Source organism: Corvus moneduloides, chromosome Z (genome assembly GCF_009650955.1).
Source record: "Corvus moneduloides isolate bCorMon1 chromosome Z, bCorMon1.pri, whole genome shotgun sequence".
In the NCBI taxonomy this organism is placed as follows: Eukaryota; Metazoa; Chordata; class Aves; order Passeriformes; family Corvidae; genus Corvus; species Corvus moneduloides.
In genome coordinates this window covers 53312282-53329232 of record NC_045511.1, presented here as the reverse complement: position 1 = coordinate 53329232, position 16951 = coordinate 53312282, and the positions used below count along the sequence as shown (strand labels likewise).

The window sequence follows — 16951 nt, the reverse complement described above, 5'->3', positions numbered from 1 at the left end:
GACAGCTACATGAGGAATTTGTGACTGTATCTGAAAATGCTCTTTGTTATACTTAACCCTCTTGTCCACAGGAGACATTGCCTATCCTGTTTCTCATAGTGATCAGATAATGTGCAGCTGTATCTTGGTCTATTCAACTCATTTGGAGAAATATAATAATCCTAAGTATGTGCAACAGAGCCCTATATAACTTTAATTGGTCAGCATGTCTTTCTCCCACACCTATTTGCTTGCGCAGTATATAGATACCAGTAAATATGCAATACAAGATAAGCTATATTTTGCTTGCTGTTCCATTCTAATACTGTGTGTCAAAACAGTTGCTGTGTAAAAAATTTTGCATTTCAAAACTGTTAAGCTGAACAATTTCCATTTCCACTACAAAGTCTTCTGTAGATGAATGTACGTTCATGAAAAAGAACACTTTCACATTCAAATTAAAGCACAGAACTGTAACAGATCAAAGTAGCTCTAACCATTTAGATTACTTTTTGGTGGAACTAGAAAATTACCATGTGAAGAAAAGCATGTCAATGATGTGTAAATTATGTCATAGAGTTATCTTAGAAAATATTATTGTTATAACTGAATCAAACTGACAGGGAAAGGAAGACTTGTTACTTGGATTTTAAAGAGAACTTACTGTTGGATAGCAAGCCAAATGTAAATACTAAAGTAATATATGCAATTGCAGCAAGTATTTTAGTCAGGTGCAGCAGGGACCATTGTTAGGACTTGTTTTACAAGCATTTAACATTTTCATAATAATCTGAAAGAGAAGGTTCATAGCATGCTAATTAAGAGACAATTCTAAACTGAAACAAGTCACAAAGCATCAATGAAGACTGAGGCATAATGCGACAGGATTGAAAAGATTAGAAAAATAAGAAAGAGAAAATGAGATTCAAACTTGGAAATGTGCAGTCAACTATATCTTAATAAAAAAATGCCCTACACAGGAGAGAAGTGAGTTTGAAACAAGCAAAGCATTAACACCAAAGGAGTAAGTGAACTGGATTTTGGTTGACATGTAATGCAGAAGCTGCACAGACTACTTTCGTTCTGAGTGCCTGTGAAGAAGTCTGCTCCTTGGAGAGCTTACAGCAACTTCTAGGAAGTCAAGGATGAAAGGAACTCCCACACATTCATTCACGAGGAAAAAAATAAGATGGTTGCACTCAAGATCACGCAAGTGGCAGGTGAGGTTGTGCTTAAATACATATATTTATTTGAAGAATATAAAGGCCAGAAGAAAGCTAAGACTGGAAATTTCTATCTGGTAGAAAATAATCAGTGCAGAAAAGAACTATCATGATCTGGCATACTTAGTGGTTCACTAGATCACTAGACATGTTGGTACAAAGAAACTTCTATCAGCCACAAGGATCAATGCAGTACAGCTTTTCTATCTCCTACATATTCTGTATGATTTCATCTAACAGTTAAAAGCAGCAGCTTCTATTTAACATGAGTTGAGTTTATTCCTAAATGTCACTGGAGTGAGATACAATTCTGCAGTGAAATTCAAGCACACTGTAATATGAAATCAGTACATCTCAGTGCTTAGAGTTTTCCTACTTTGACTGCAAGACTGCAGCTCTACAGATGGTCCAACAATACGCTTCAGCATCAAGAGGCATTTTCTATTTCTTTTTAAACATTGAAAATATCATTTGCCTGTGCACTAATCCAAATATTTTATCGTGCATCTCTTCCAGTTGTGTCAGCTGATTTGTTACACTACATTATCTCTCATCATCACCCTTACCCCTCTGCTGCAGGTGCCACAAATGACAGAGCACAGTACTTGTGTAAAATCATAGCAATTTAGGAGGCCTAGTTTTGATTTCAAAAGGAAGAGAGGTAAATCCCAGAGCCTCTGAATTTTGCTGCCAGCCCAGAGATAGGCCCTTTGCTATGCTGTGCTCCCTCTGCTCTGGGGTTTTTCCTGCTTTGTGTGGTTGGGAAGAGGAATATTGGCTGGATGACATAGAGGATGAAAAACTGGGAAATGTGAAGTGAATTTAGGGCTGGAGGGTTTACAGCTAGGAGAGAAAAAAAAAAACGGGTGAAAAATTAAGAATGATGCATTATTCCTAAGTGAACCAGCAAGAGATAAAATTTAAATGATTCTCTAAAGTCAAAAGGTCCCTTTGACTTCAGGGGGACTCTTTGGCCACTAAGGATATAGTCCCATGGCCATAATCTCTCTTTGCACTCATTTCCATAACTGAGCACAAACCCTAATTCATGGACTATCACAACTCCTGCATTTCTGGACCTCCTCTGCGTCTCTCTGGAAACATTTCCCTGCGGTACTGGCTCTGGTCTGCATGGAAACAGCTTTTAAGGACTGTTTAAATTGTCTCTCAGCTGGTTTGCAGTATGGTGATCCCCTGTTGCAGGACTGAGGTATGCACAAGCCACATGTGAGTAATATTCATGTGGCCACGAGAGCTGAGAGGGAAGCTGGAGCAAATGTTCCTCTCTAATCCTACACTGCAGGTGTATAGTTTTACTGGACAGTGGCCAAGGCCAAAGGTGGTAATAAAACATGTCCTAATAAACAGTGCCAGAAGTTTAACTTTCTCCTGCATAATTTGCAACTAAAGCTTACCATGTGTTATAGAGCCTCCTGCAAATGAGCACCCATGGGCAGAAAACATGCTACCAATTTTAGCCACTACTTCATTTTTTCACCAGACAGTAACTACTATAGATACCATTACTGCGATCTATATAGAGCGAAGGCCACACCTCCAGGGTCCTCAGTCAGTTTGAGTACACACACAAATTTACAGATCTCAGGGTACATCCATGTACATGAGGGAGCAAAGTCAGGCCACAACTGCAGAGGATTTTTCACAATTTGAAATTTATTAATTTGCTAGGAGTGCTCTCGAAGACAACTCTTTTTCCTTCTTCTTTCTTTTTAATTAAATTCCACTGAGAATTACCTTTGATTACATTCTCAGCCACAACCAATCCAGCATATTTCACTTCTTGACGTACCTAATTAGGATGCCAATCTTTTTTCATATAATACCTTTGTAACAGAAGTAGTACTTCTAGTGGCTTTGCTGAAATACAACTAGAAGCATTAGATGAACAGAAATCCTCCTTAGACAAAAATCACCATTAGTCATTGTGTTTATAACAGTCTCACCTCACAGAGAGGTCTCTGTCACTTGTCAAAGATGAAAGCAAGGGACAAGTTCTCCAAGGCCTTCAGGCAGAGAAGTGGGGATATCCACACAAATGCTTTCAGAGTTTGTGCACTTTAATGAATTTAGTGAGCTTGCTCTGCATCGACATCCTTGCAGCCAAAGTATGACTGGTACTTTTTCACAATAAGTACCCTAGAATTAGCTGCTATGGGGATTCTGGGTGTTGACAAGAATACGGATGGATGGCTGAAAAGATCATTTAACCCTGCTAGTAATGAGCTCATTTGAAACAAGCCCCTTCCTAATTATCACTTGGTTATGATTGATTCATCACCTGCTTTGATGCTCCTATTTAATAAACAGAACATGAACTGCTGGGTTTAAGAACTGCATAATTTGCAGATTTTGGTAAAAACAGAGCTGCCTTAATATTATGTCAATTAGTTCCAGACTGATTTTCTTTCCTTTACTTTCTGTATGTGTGTGCACACACGTGTGAACATGCAACTATTGCGTATCTGTGTATGGAATGCAGGTATGACATTTTAATAAAGACAGAACCGGAGCTTAGCTTATATATACACATTTCACTACAGGATAGGAGTTTTCCTTACCTATTTCACTCATGGATATCCCTGGAGCTAATTGCCCGTTGTTGAAAGAGCTATAGGTAAACAAGTTTGGTACAGAGGCGAGGTCATAGATAGGTTCCTGCTTTATCTGTTTGATTCCAGTCATGTCTAACCCAGACTGGTCTGGGGAGGGCTGGGCAGAATCCACGTTATAATAACCCTCAGACTTCGGCAGATCGATGACGTGCCCGTTTGAGTAGGTGCTGCCAGTTTCGTTATTCAGATTGTTCAAGCCATTGCTGATGCTGCTGCTGTAAACCCTGGCGAGGGCTTCTGCCTCACCACTCTGCTGCTGCTGCTGTTCCTGCAGTCGCTGCTGGTGCTTCTGCACTTCAGCATACAAGCTATCCCTCTGCTTTTTGGACATTCTTCCAAATTTCACAGCTGAAAAGCAAAGCACAATGAGAACCATCGTCTTTAAATTTCTCTTGATTCTCCTCAACCCCACCCTCTTTTGGTATTTACTTCCAGGGTTAATTTTGCTGTGGAAACATCTTTTTCTGTGGAAACAGAGAAAGAACACAAAGCTTTACATCATATACATCTCATGAAAGAAAAAATATTGTGTACTTGAATTTACCAGGTGACAACGACTCCTATTTGACAGGAGGGCCTCAGTCAAGAAATTCACTTCCCACTCTGAATGTTAAAAAGACCATGCATCTGTTTATATCTCTGTGTTCACTGAACAACAACCCAGAGCTGTATGAAATGTACAGTCTTGTAAATTCACATCCATTTACTAACTTTCCACAAACCTTTACAAAGTACACTAACAAGATTAATATTCTGGGTGAAAACAAGCCCTAAAGCCTTATTATCACATACTTTCAATGGGGTGTTATCTTCCCACTTAAAAAAAATAATCTTACAGGTTAGAACCTAGAGGAAAAGAACAGATTTGAAGGTAAACAGCACAAATGAATGTCATCTTTCCACTAAGCAAAGTCTTAGGGATTTATGCAATCTCCATTTTAACAATCTCCCTGCACAAATCCATGCACTCCTCCTGATGAGAAAGGGAGAAAAATATAGGAGGGCAAACCATTTTCCCCGGAAAGAGGGTTCACTACACCAAGATTGACATTTTCAAAGGTGAGATGCTGATTGCTGCGGAACTAGGAGGAGTAAATTCACAGCCTGCATATACAGTAGATCAGAGCTGATTATCACTCTCCACCCCCATCTCTCTATAAATTCTGGTCTTCTATTGGGCTAGATCTTGGGATCTTAGAGCAGAGAGGCAGTTGTTGATTGTGCTCTAAAACAAATCAGAGACACATTCAGCAGAATTCGTCAGAACAGGTAAGAGGACATTGCTCCAGAAATACAAACTTCTACGTATTATGAGGTGTATTTTCTATACTGTGTATTTCCAGTCCATCTGAAATTTGGATCAATTCAGAATCACATTTATTAGCACAGGGCTCTCATGTAGCCCTTGAGAACAGTTTGAACCCGTATGTGGATAAATGTGAAATTCTTCAATCAGGAAAAAGAACTGAAAAAGCAGAGCATAATATGAAAATACAGTGCCAGAACAAGGTGACAGCCACTTTGATTTGTTTTCCTTTTTTTTTACACCAAGAGAGTTTTTTTCTTATTGTCAACCTCAGTTTATTTGCAGTCCTACACTCAGGCTGCAAGCTACCTCACACAAACTCAGCCTGTCCCTGGAATCAGTTCACGGTATGCTGCATACCCTTATGGACAATATACAATGACTGTACTTTAAATAATTTTCTTCAAATTTTGGGCCTCAGTAGTATAACCAAACATCCACTGTTTATCCTCATTATATATTCATTAATTGGATTCTCCAGCTGCTGTCAATTAGCATCCTGGCTGTGTATGATAAAAATGAATTTATTACATGGCTGGGAGGTAAAAATCATATTAAAGTTTTCTGTCAAAAAATTCACACAGCCAATTTTAAATTTGTGAGAGCTCTTAATATTCTTAATCATAAACAATCATAAAGACCCTTACATAAACCATGAGAGAACAAAGTAGTGCTGTTGGAAGAATCACTCATTTTGTCTGTCTGCAGTGGTCTCTGAATTACTGGTTGGGAAGACAGGGCTGTGAGCCACATTAAAATGCCCCTGTGATACCTTAAATCATTGGAAGATACTACTTTCAGGAGGAAAGCATGTGCTGTTAAATTGCTGAAATGTTACTATTTTAATCACCAGGAAGAATTAGGAACTAAGGTGTCAAGTATACTGGATCCTAGGACCAAAAAGAATTCACGGATTAAAGGCCAGATTGCAAGGCTCCTCCCAGATTGGTGAGACTGGCAAACAAGGCATTTCAGTGAGACAAAAGACACGCTGAGATAGAAGAAGACCTATTATGGTCCAAAATTCAAAAAAGTTTATAGCCTGTGGACTGTCTAAATAAATAGCTCTTTGAGGAACTTCTCCATCAGTAACTTAATTTCAAAAGACACATTTTGTGTAAACCTTTTAAGACAGAAAACTGCTTCCAGGAAAATAAAATTAATATAAACTGCTTTTAAAAAGCAGAACATTTTCTTCTAATACTTTCTCACTACATAAAACATGTTTGTGAGCTGGAAATCCCCTGCACGAGGAGTGGTGCCTACGGCATGTGAGCTGTGGACAACCTTGCCCAAGCCTCCCATTGTCTGCAGTTTTGGTGTGATGTATGTTCTCAGCCTGCTGACCTTGGCTGATCACACCACAATTTGGAAGATCAGAGCTCTACAAAGACCAAAGGATCCTGAGATGGCATAGACTGTGGAGCTTTCTTCTGGCATAGGATCCATTTTCAGCGCTAAATTAGGAAATGTTCTTCTACAGACCCAGACAGGGACAGGAGGCAATATGCAAGTAAAAGAAATGGGGTTTCTTCCAGAGCAAAATACTTGGTCAAGTGATCAGAATAAAACAAACAGAAAGCCCTAATGCTAGAAAGGCGTAAATTTGTGTAGGTGCGCCTCCTCACTACCACAGACCTTTAGAGATCTCAGGGAAATGGATGCTTTCACATATCAGTATTTAATATTAAGATAAATGCTAATGTTTAATATAATGCTTAATATAAACCCATCTCTCCAGAGGTGACCTTTTTGTGCTCTGTGCTTTTGATTAGAATAACATATTTCACTTCTGACTCTTTCTGTTCTAAACTAATACTGCTCTCCATTTTGTGATTTTCCCCACCCCTCTCCATGAAAATAGCCTTCTTTGTTAACCGGATGGCAAAGATCGTCTCACAGTGCATGCATTACAAAGCCTGGAGCTTCTCCTCTCTCTTTTTGCAGAAATCTACAGGGAGTTTAAGTAAGTTAGCAGTGAAGAAAAGTTTCAAAGGGCTTAGATGTGAAGTACGAATTTGACTCCTTACCATCTCGAGACATTCCCAGGGCAAGACATTTCTGCAGTCGGCAGTGCTGGCAACGATTTCTGTTGGTTCTGTCAATTAAACAGTTTCTCTGTCTTGGACAGGAGTAGGATGCATTGTTCTGCTGACTCCTCCGAAAGAATCCCTTGGGGCAAGAGAGCAGGGAAGACCAAGCATTACCATGAGAATACACATGTACATACGCATGCGTGGACACACACACACAAAAAAAAGCATGCAAACAACTATAGCAAACTCTTACTTAGTGCACTGCTACTTATGCTGTGGCTCTGCAGATAGGTAGTATTGTATTAAAGAACATTTATTTATAATAAGGAGAACTGTGCATTATTCTGTAAAGAATATAATTCTACTTTGTTAAAACCTAAATGATGTCACAGAATGCATTTTTATTGTGCAATAATGACCCTGTATCATCTAACACTTGTTCCTAATAGAGGAAAAACTTGTCAGCATTTTTAAGAGATGACATAAAAGTACTTGTTTTGAGTAATTTCTTCCTTTAATGAAGAGACTGGTAATAACTGTTACTGGTACGCATAGCATGAGAAGCTGAAGTCTGCTGTTCACTTTAACTTGGCAAATGTTGATCTGGTCTGGAGTGGCATACGATTCAGGAGTGAAGTAATTCAAATTCAAGCTTCACAAAAGCACTAGGATATAATGACTGTATCAAGTAAAGCCAACACACAAAGGAGAAAGCAACACCTTTAGATACTACCATGAGAATGTAATGGCATTTTCCATGGGCTGTTTGTCTAGAGACCTGAGGGCTGGAGGGGAAGTATACATACACACACCTAAATCCTTACGAGCTTCCAGCTGCTACGAGGTGGTGCCAAGAGTGGCACCAAAAGGTACGGTTATGGTAGAAGTGACATGAAGTATCTGAATGACAAGAAGAATGAAACCACAGGGTGAAGAGAAACAAAAATAAATAGATCTATACCAAATAAATAAATAAATAAATAAAGGTCAGGAGGATCTGCAAGTCCAGAGAGAAAAGAATGAAGCAGAGAAGTTCCTTAACCAATCTGGCAACTTTAAATGCAAGCAGCTGCAGGTTGTGTGGTGGGAAAGCTGAAGGATACCTGGCCACTGCAGGAGGCTGTGAATAGTGAAACAGCAGAAATATCATTACTGCAGTTAGACCAGTCACCAGAAGTGATACCAAAGTGCTTGTGCCTTTCTGGGCCAGCTTGCAAGCTTGCAAACACCCTGGAATGAAGCCAGAAAGCAACAGCTGATTTCATTTCTCAGGAAGAAATAGTGTATCTCTGCATAGGTTGATGGATGTTAATACTGAGCAATGGAAAAAGTCACAAAGTGACAGTGCTACAGGGCTCAATTCACTTTCTACAGGTTATCCATGAATTCTCACTTAAGTCCTGGAGAATTGCATGAGGGTGTTGTGGTGTGTCGGTGACAGGCATGGTGTTCCACCAAGGACACTGGCAGTGCTAGTTCTGAAGTCAAGCATAAAGAGACCCACTTGAATTGGCTAAAGCTTGTTCAGTGTATCAGTGATTATAGTGTATCTAAAATATAAATTAAATTCTATGATTTGTACTTTTCAGAAAACAGATGTCCTTTGGGGAAATCTCAGAAAAATTCTGGTGGAAACTTAACTGATTTCAGCTGACCAGAACTTTCCTGAAATGGTAGAAGTGTGTTTAATTTAAGACTAAATGGATGCTAATTGCAGATCACTTTGCTGAACTTTATAGCCAATCTTGGTTTTGACTTGTGAAGAGTTTTCTGTTTTCAGGTTTAGATTTTAGCAGCATCTATGTTGATATGGATTTCAGAGAACAAATTAATTAAATAATGTTAAAAAACCACATGCAACCATTAGCATTGACAGTGCTTTCTCCTGCAGTACTTTTTGTTCCCATTAAGGCTGATCTCATCTCAGAAGAATTTGTTTTGTCTTTGCCATCCTTAGGAAAAAAGGACCATATTATGTATCAAGGGTTACATAACAAAATTAATTTACAGCAGGTAGTTAATTTTTCTGAGGAGAATTTAATGCTCTCATTCTCCTGCATAAGATGTCTTATAAAGTAGCAATAATCCTTTCATTTCATTTTTATGGTATCTTTATATAGATTTGGCTATATTTGCTCAGAATAGTTCCATTTTGCATGAAGGAAGATGTATTTCATTACTGAAGAGCTAAAGAGTTAAAGACAGATTTCCCAGTACCTCCAACATGGACAACAAATCTTTCTGCACCTTGAACAAATCACTTGACCCACCACCCACAGCCAGTCCGAGAGAGGAAATGGTTAAATGAACTACTTTCTAATTTATGACAAAACAGTGGTAGAAAGTACTTTGCTTTTGGTGTAGGCAGTAGAAAAGATAAAAGGCTTCTTAGCAAAGAAGGAGCCGCAGAGACAGATGTGGTCCAAACTCATCTTCAGGTTTCACCCTTTCCGTAGGAATAGTGTCAAAGCTGCAAGTTCACTCAGTGGGTCCAGCAGGTCCACTGCCTATGCACATTCAGCCTAGGCAGGCATGCATACAAACCAACAGCAATATTTAAGACGACCCTTAAGCACTTACAATATGGATTTTCAGCAGTATAACTAATGTAGGGACATTGAGTTAAAGGATTTCCTGTTCCTTGAAGTCTGTAGCATCGCCACTGCACTGTAATTCTTGGATGCCGTGTTCTGAAATGCTGCAGCTGCATGGTGCCTGGCTCAACACATGTGCATGCTTGTGGGGTGATTCTACCCTGTTTCTTCCACACATGGCCTCCATTCTTAATTATTTCAGGTTTGAGACACATTGAGACAAAAAGAGCCAGAAATGACCAGTATGCAGGCTGAGTGAATAGCTATTTAAATGCTTAAACGGAGAGGGCATTTAAATGGAGAGCAGAGCTGCACTGTCACAAACAGTGCTTACCTTAACAGGGAGCTCTGACAGGCTGAGATGCCTTCCAGTGGAACTGATGTGAAAAACTGACACGTTTTTTTCACACAGGCTCACAAAACAAGATTAGACTAATTGATCTGATACAGCAGAACTGGCACAAACCCAGTAGGGTTAAAACTATTATAAGTGGAAGAGAATCTCTTTATCTCAATAAGCAGTCTACTCACAGAGCACAGGGGTATCATCTCCTCTTGAGGCACACACAAGGGTGCATTAACCCTAATTACTTCTACGGGAGACTATACCCCTAGACACTCTGTGGGCTCTGAGTACTGAGAGAAGATGCTCTTTTTCTGCTTAAAGTAATTTTCTTCTGTAGCTTTTGTGCCAATTTTGAAGCATCAGATCAATTAGTTTAATCCTGTTTCATGTGATCGTCATAAGAAGATGCTTATTTCTAGTCCAGTGCCACAGTAAGACAAAGACACACTGCAAATTGTTCTGCTTACAATTGCTAACGTTCCTGAAAAAACTCCTGATCTTTACCAGTATATTGGCTCTCAATGTGTTGGCATTAAAATATTTCTTTTGCAAATGGGGTGCACCCAAATTTTCAGATTTTTCAGCTGTTCTAATACTTTGTAAAGCATTAAGTATAGACTTGTGATTTCACTCTGCAAAGGGGCACGCATTTTCAAATGTCCCAGTTTGTGTGTTTCCAGCTAGAAGAAATCAGAGATGCTGCCTCTCCACCTTTGCAATTTCCCATTTACAATTAAAACTGAAGTACCAGCATGTAGTATGGAATTCTGGTTTGTCACGAGTAATAATGTAATTCCTTAGATAATAAAATCGCAGACAATTTTAAAATTGAAAATTGAAGTCTTTCTTCTCTTTGCATGGGGTCTGATTTGTGTTATTTGAACTAATGCTTGAGATAATATGTTAATATGTCTAAGCAGCATGGAAGAGCTACATGCATCTCCCCCCTCTGCCCTTTTTTATTAGCCTCCAATTCCCAGCAATTGCCCTACACTGAAGCCTATGCGGAAGAAGACAAAGGATCCTTTTATACTGCTCATAATGTAAGGCATTCTTTCTTTTGGAGATTACCATTTGCCCTGCAGATTATGCAAAAGAGATAAAAAAGGACCAAACTCACACCTGTAAGTGCTTAAAAAAGACCAGAAGTAACATGCTAACTGTAATGCTACATGGGTTGTATACGAAACAAGAAATCCACCTCTCTCAAAGCTGATTTAAAGTAGAACAGGTGTGACTTACAATTGCCAGCCTCTGTTGGTGTCAGCACTTACACTGCATCAGATGTAATTAATTCATGTTTCAAACAAGGAGGTAGCTCTAAAGACTATTTGACAAAATAGAAAGCAACTAGGAAAACTAGGCATGAAATGCATCTTTATCAGCAGTAGGCTTTACAGCCTGTAGCACCACTTGTTTGAAAGCTTCTAAGAGTGTATCATTGTACACAGGTGCCTGAGGCTAATGCGAATGATGATGACTATGCTGTATTAAAATCCCATACCTTGCAGCCTTCACATGTGATGACTCCATAGTGTATTCCAGAGGATTTATCACCACAAATTTTGCATGGTATCACTTCAATTTGTGCTGAAAAAGAAAACAAGACAGATATTTTGGGTATATAATTGTATTCAATTTCTTTTTTTCTCGAAAGGAGATCTTTCAAACTGGAGAGCAGATAACCAGCTGACCCCCAACAATACAAAACTGCTTTGTATTGTATGTCTGGTTTTGAATGCTTTGGTTTGGCAAATTTTAAATGCTTCACATTATGTAGTTTCTGCCACACCCCATAAAACTCTTCAACATTTTAAGATGTCTCTCAATTATTAAGTTTTTCCTCATATTACCTTTTTTAAGGTATTTTTTTTACCAGTTTACTTTATAATCATTATTGCTAATGACAGTCATTAGGGATCCTAAACAACAATCTGGATTGTTCCTTCCTACATACTTCAAATATTTGTGACTTTCCATTTTTCTGAGGTAGAAATACACGGTGTATTTTGATGCCTTTTTTAAAGCAGAGTAGAGGTGATGAGTTTTCACTTTCTTCAAATTATGTCTTCAAGACACAAAGATAGTAATACCACTGTCAGAGACAGGCTGGTAAAAGCTTGCTTAACCTCCCTGTCTCCTCAAACTTTTTAACACTGGGTCATTGGCAGGCAAGGCGTACAGATGGGGTTTAGGTAGCCAGTGGCTGTGTACTAGGAGAGTCAGGTATGATCTGAAAATGTTTAAATACGGACATGCTTTAGATCCTTTTTTAAACATAGTGGTCTTTTAATTCTGAGAAGGAAAACATATTTCACTATCTTCCTTTTTTTTCCACTAACACAGCTGTTTGATTCTCTCAATTATTTCAAATCGTGTGTCTCTCCTCTTATGACACTGTAAGAGCACATACTTAGACATGTAAGGAAGAATTGTGCCTGTATTTTAGTCAGATAAACTGAGAAGAAATGTTAAACTTATTTTCTTTCCCTTTCATTTGTTCTTCTACATAGGATGTGTGCCGCCCTGCTATTCTCCTGCTTGGAAGTAGAATCATGTTTGGAAAGTAATCCTGGCAGATGTTGTTTCTCCATACCCAGGGCAGGAACAGCAGCAGCTCTCTGCAACTCAAGTCACTCATCGAATTCTTGGGCAGAAAAGCTTTTTTAGTAGAGCTACCCAAAGCACAAGGATAGATAACTGTTAGTACTTTAACAAGACACGTTTAACTCTAAAATGGATTGAGACAGGGAAACAAGATTATTGTCCAGAAGCTAATCCTAAGAAGAGCATCCCATTTCAAACTTTTAGGCAGTTGAAAAAATTAAAAAAACTGGAAAAAAACCATACTTAAAAATGACTGCACATTGTAAACTAAGCACTAAACATGCTTGCACAGTGGATGCTGTGAAAATATAATCATATAGACTGGATTTTGCCCCATTTCTACTTACGATTATCATTTGTCTCTTTTAGCAGAAGTTGGAAGTTTCCTTCCTACCACTTCCTTTTTCCTACCACCTTGTAGTTAAACAACCAAAACTCAGTACTGTGTCCCAGCAAGTCACCACCACATTTCCCACTGAAAGGCACATTGCACACCCTACTCCCTTATCCTCCTATTCAGTGTAGAGGCTCGTGGGGTAAACTGCACATGATGAACACTAGCAGGCCCCACACTTTGGAAAGTCAAATAACTCTTCCCTTGGGACAGTATATCGAAAGGCAACCATGCAAGAGGAACTTACATGGACAGCTGAAGACACTTTAGCTCACCATTGTGAACTCATTTTCCTGATACAGTGTTTCTGATCTAGCATAATTTTAGGCATTGGTCAGGCAACCAAATCAGTTTTAAAAGTGCTCCTAATCTGTGTTGTATAGAGGGAATTCCTTAACAGAGAAGCACCTGCAGTTGGAAATTTTTCCAGGTTGATCCTGCTCAAGAATTCCTATGCCTCAAACCCCCTGAGCTAATAAAAACATTTAAACATGAGCCTCCAGGCACTGCTGTTTGTGAGGTTAGTTTGAGCAACTGCTCACAGGTCTCTGCTTGAGAATCATGTGGCTGGAGAAAGACTCAGCTCTGGGACCATGTGCTGCTCTATGCTTCAAAGACGTATGTCAATGTCAGAGGCAGGAACTACAATGAGAATGTAAAGAGATCTGCAGAAAAAGACAAGACAGAGAAAAAAACCACAACAAGAATATGAAGGTACTTTTAATGTGACTTGCATCTACCATTTGTAACTCTGATAGGAACAGATAGAATAATTGATCCTGTGACACTAATTGCATTTAGCACAGTACTTTTCACTGTAAGCAAATAAAAATTTCATGCATGAGTTTCAATTATGAGCTCTACATTCATGGTATTTGTGGGTCAAGTCCGTAAATGCTAAGGCTCTGGGTTTCAATTAATATGTAAAAAGTATTTTAGACTTTCGACTCTTCAGTTAATCCAAACCTTTATTCAAAAATAACCATTCTATAAATTAGTAAGTACAGGTTCTCTAGGAAATTGCTACCACTTCTCCTTAGAGAACTCACAGAAAAGATGTCCTTAGGACACAGAAGGCATTTGAATAAGTTTGGAAGGGTGTATTTTGCTACTGTTCCCCAGATATTTCTTTTTTTCATAAAACAGCAGAGCAATTTTAGGAGTCGTAACAGAAATCTTGATTGTATAGGCCAGATAAAAAAGAAACCACTGTATTGTCAGAAGGGTCTTGAGATACTGTTACGAACCTAGAGTGTACTATGTTTCTCTTGCAGATATAATCACAGGTCACAGACTGCAGAATATTCTGAGTCGAGAAGGACTCCCAAGAATCATCAAGTTAAACTCCTAAGTAAGTGGCCCATATGGGGATTGAACACACAACCTTGATATTTTTAGTTGACACAGGATGCTACACTTTTTGCACATTCCATTTTTGTTTGTCCACCTACGATCTTATGTTGTTTTTCTTATTCCTTTCACCTATTAGACAAACAAACAGTTCAAGGACCTGTATATCAGAATCTCTTTACAGCTATTATAAAATAAGCAGTTTTCTTCTGAACTCCTTAAAAATAAAAAATTCATTGACAAAGTACCACTTCCTAAATATTGATGCAAAAATTGAATGAACAAACAGTAATGGGGTTGCCACAATGATAACTTTCAGCAGCACAGGAACAGAACTTATTTTCTCCCAATGTAGGAAACATGAGGAAGGAATAAGAGCAAAACTACTTAGCACCACTTTGAAAGTCTTTCCACTTGCCTTCTCACTCACTCTGATACCATGAGCAGGAAAAATGGCTCCTGCCTCTTTTCAAGCAAGCCTCTACCTGAGCTCACTTGCCTGATTTTTCAGTAAGCACATTGAGATACAAAAGCCTGCAAACCCACCATCACCCTGATGTCTAAGAAAACATAATGGTTGGATACATGCTGCATGATGATTGATCCCTACTACCAGCAGTAGCTTCTTTCCTCAGTACCACAGGGTCATGCATGTCTCTACAGTATTTATCTCTTATTTTATACTTAGGTTAAAGTTCTTTAGGACGGGGAATTGCCTCCAGTTTTACAGGGCACTCTACAAATTGTAATGCCACAATGGAAATTAATTAATACTACATGACCAGTAATTATAATCCACAGATGATGGGATAACCAGCTGGAATCTAATTCATTTTCTCACGACTACAGAAAGTAGGGTGGAATTCTATCAAGGAAGCAAGTCCAGAATTGTCTCACATATTTGAAATGAGCACTTAAATATAAACAAATAGGTAATTATAAACATCTTCAAAGAAAACATTAGCTCAAATGCTGCCCTAAGAAAAATCTGAGCACAAAATTCATTATTCTAAAAGTAGGAAAATAATCAGGTTTCAAAAGTTGCTATATGGGTGAAATTAGGAATGAATCTCTAATGGGAGGCACAGCTAATTCTCTGAATTCCTCTTGAAAGAAAGGTAAGAGTCAACACGGCAGCTAATGTGTCTGATGTGTATTTGTGTGGACAGTCACATGCACATGATGTCTAGTAGAGAAAAACAAAGCTCACATTTTATATAATTTCAGTTTAATATCTAAAGAACTTCACTTGGGAAAGACAGGATTATAATCTCACAGAATTGTAGCTTTGGTTCAAGGGGGAAAAAAGACTCGAGCTTTCAGTATTTAGTTCTTGATCAAAAGATGATAATAAAGCATGCCAGGCATAAACTTTCAAGAGGAAGTCCTCTCTTTAATTTGTTGATCCAGGAGGGATTGCACTTGGAAGCATCATGGCTAATTAGAGAACTGATAGTGAAAAAACCGGTTGCTTCACCTTTCAAGAATTCCCATCATCCTTTGTTGCATTTCCTTGAAAAATGCTGGTACACTGGCCTAGTTCACTTTCATGTTTCTATCCCTAAGTGATTTCAAATTAAGTACATTCAGCACTTTTATCTACTTGCCAATTATACCTTTTTTATCCTGACCTCTGGGAGAAGGAAATGCTTTTTTTCCTTGCATGTTACTGTCAGTAGAAGTTTCCATGGAAAGTTAGGCTACCAACTACATCCCCTTTGCTACTGGAATAGATGTTCTCTGGTTTCACAGCAAGACTTCAGGTGCTCTGCATTTGTATTTAATAATCTGAAAATATACAGCTGAAGGTACTAGTTATGTTTACAGCCTCTGTCACACCTCATGCAGTGAGACCTATATAGTTAGTAATATCTCAGCAAGTTAATTAATTCCAGATAATGTTAATTAATGTCTGTAGACACATTAGCTGTCAATCATACCCCAAATGAGCCATTAGACTAAAGGAATATGGTGCAATTCACCCAGGAAAGTAATGTTTTCATAAAATCTTAGCACTTTCAGACAGTGATACCCACACCAGACTGTGGGTCTGGCCCCTGGACTTTGTTACAGCAACAAAGACTCTCTGCAAAGCTGATGGTTCTCAAATAAGCCAGTCCTGCATCTCATGAGCACAGATAACCGAACCCCAAAAAGCAGAAGTTCTTGTGTATCTCCATGTTTCACTGGGCACACATATTAGATGTCATCTGCACATGAGATGTAAAAACATGTTATGAATATCAAGGTAAGTGATAGTCCTGGAACCTGGATATTGAGAAATCTGGTAGATCATTGCTCAAAACAGAAATGGGGTACATTTGTGCAAAAAAGATTTTTCCCATAAATGCATGCAATTTTCATGTCTGATTTCTTTCATCATCTCACACTCTTAGCAGAAGTTCTTTTAGTTTATAACCAATGTCACTTGGAAGGTTATTTGGTAACATGTTTTCTTTTTCCCTTCCTCTTTCATGACATTC

General features: G+C 38.6%; 1 protein-coding gene across 2 annotated transcripts in view; it reads right to left on the bottom strand.

The window, feature by feature from the left end:
- RORB (RAR related orphan receptor B) overlaps positions 1-16951 on the bottom strand; it is a 140872-nt gene that overhangs the window by 36041 nt on the left and 87880 nt on the right. For both annotated transcript variants that reach the window (XM_032096401.1, XM_032096400.1), the window contains exons 2-4: positions 11622-11707; positions 7172-7313; positions 3782-4183 (exon numbers count right to left, since the gene is read on the bottom strand). In XM_032096401.1, the coding sequence (XP_031952292.1) occupies positions 3782-4183; positions 7172-7313; positions 11622-11707 (630 nt within the window). The remainder of the gene's footprint in view (positions 1-3781; positions 4184-7171; positions 7314-11621; positions 11708-16951) is intronic.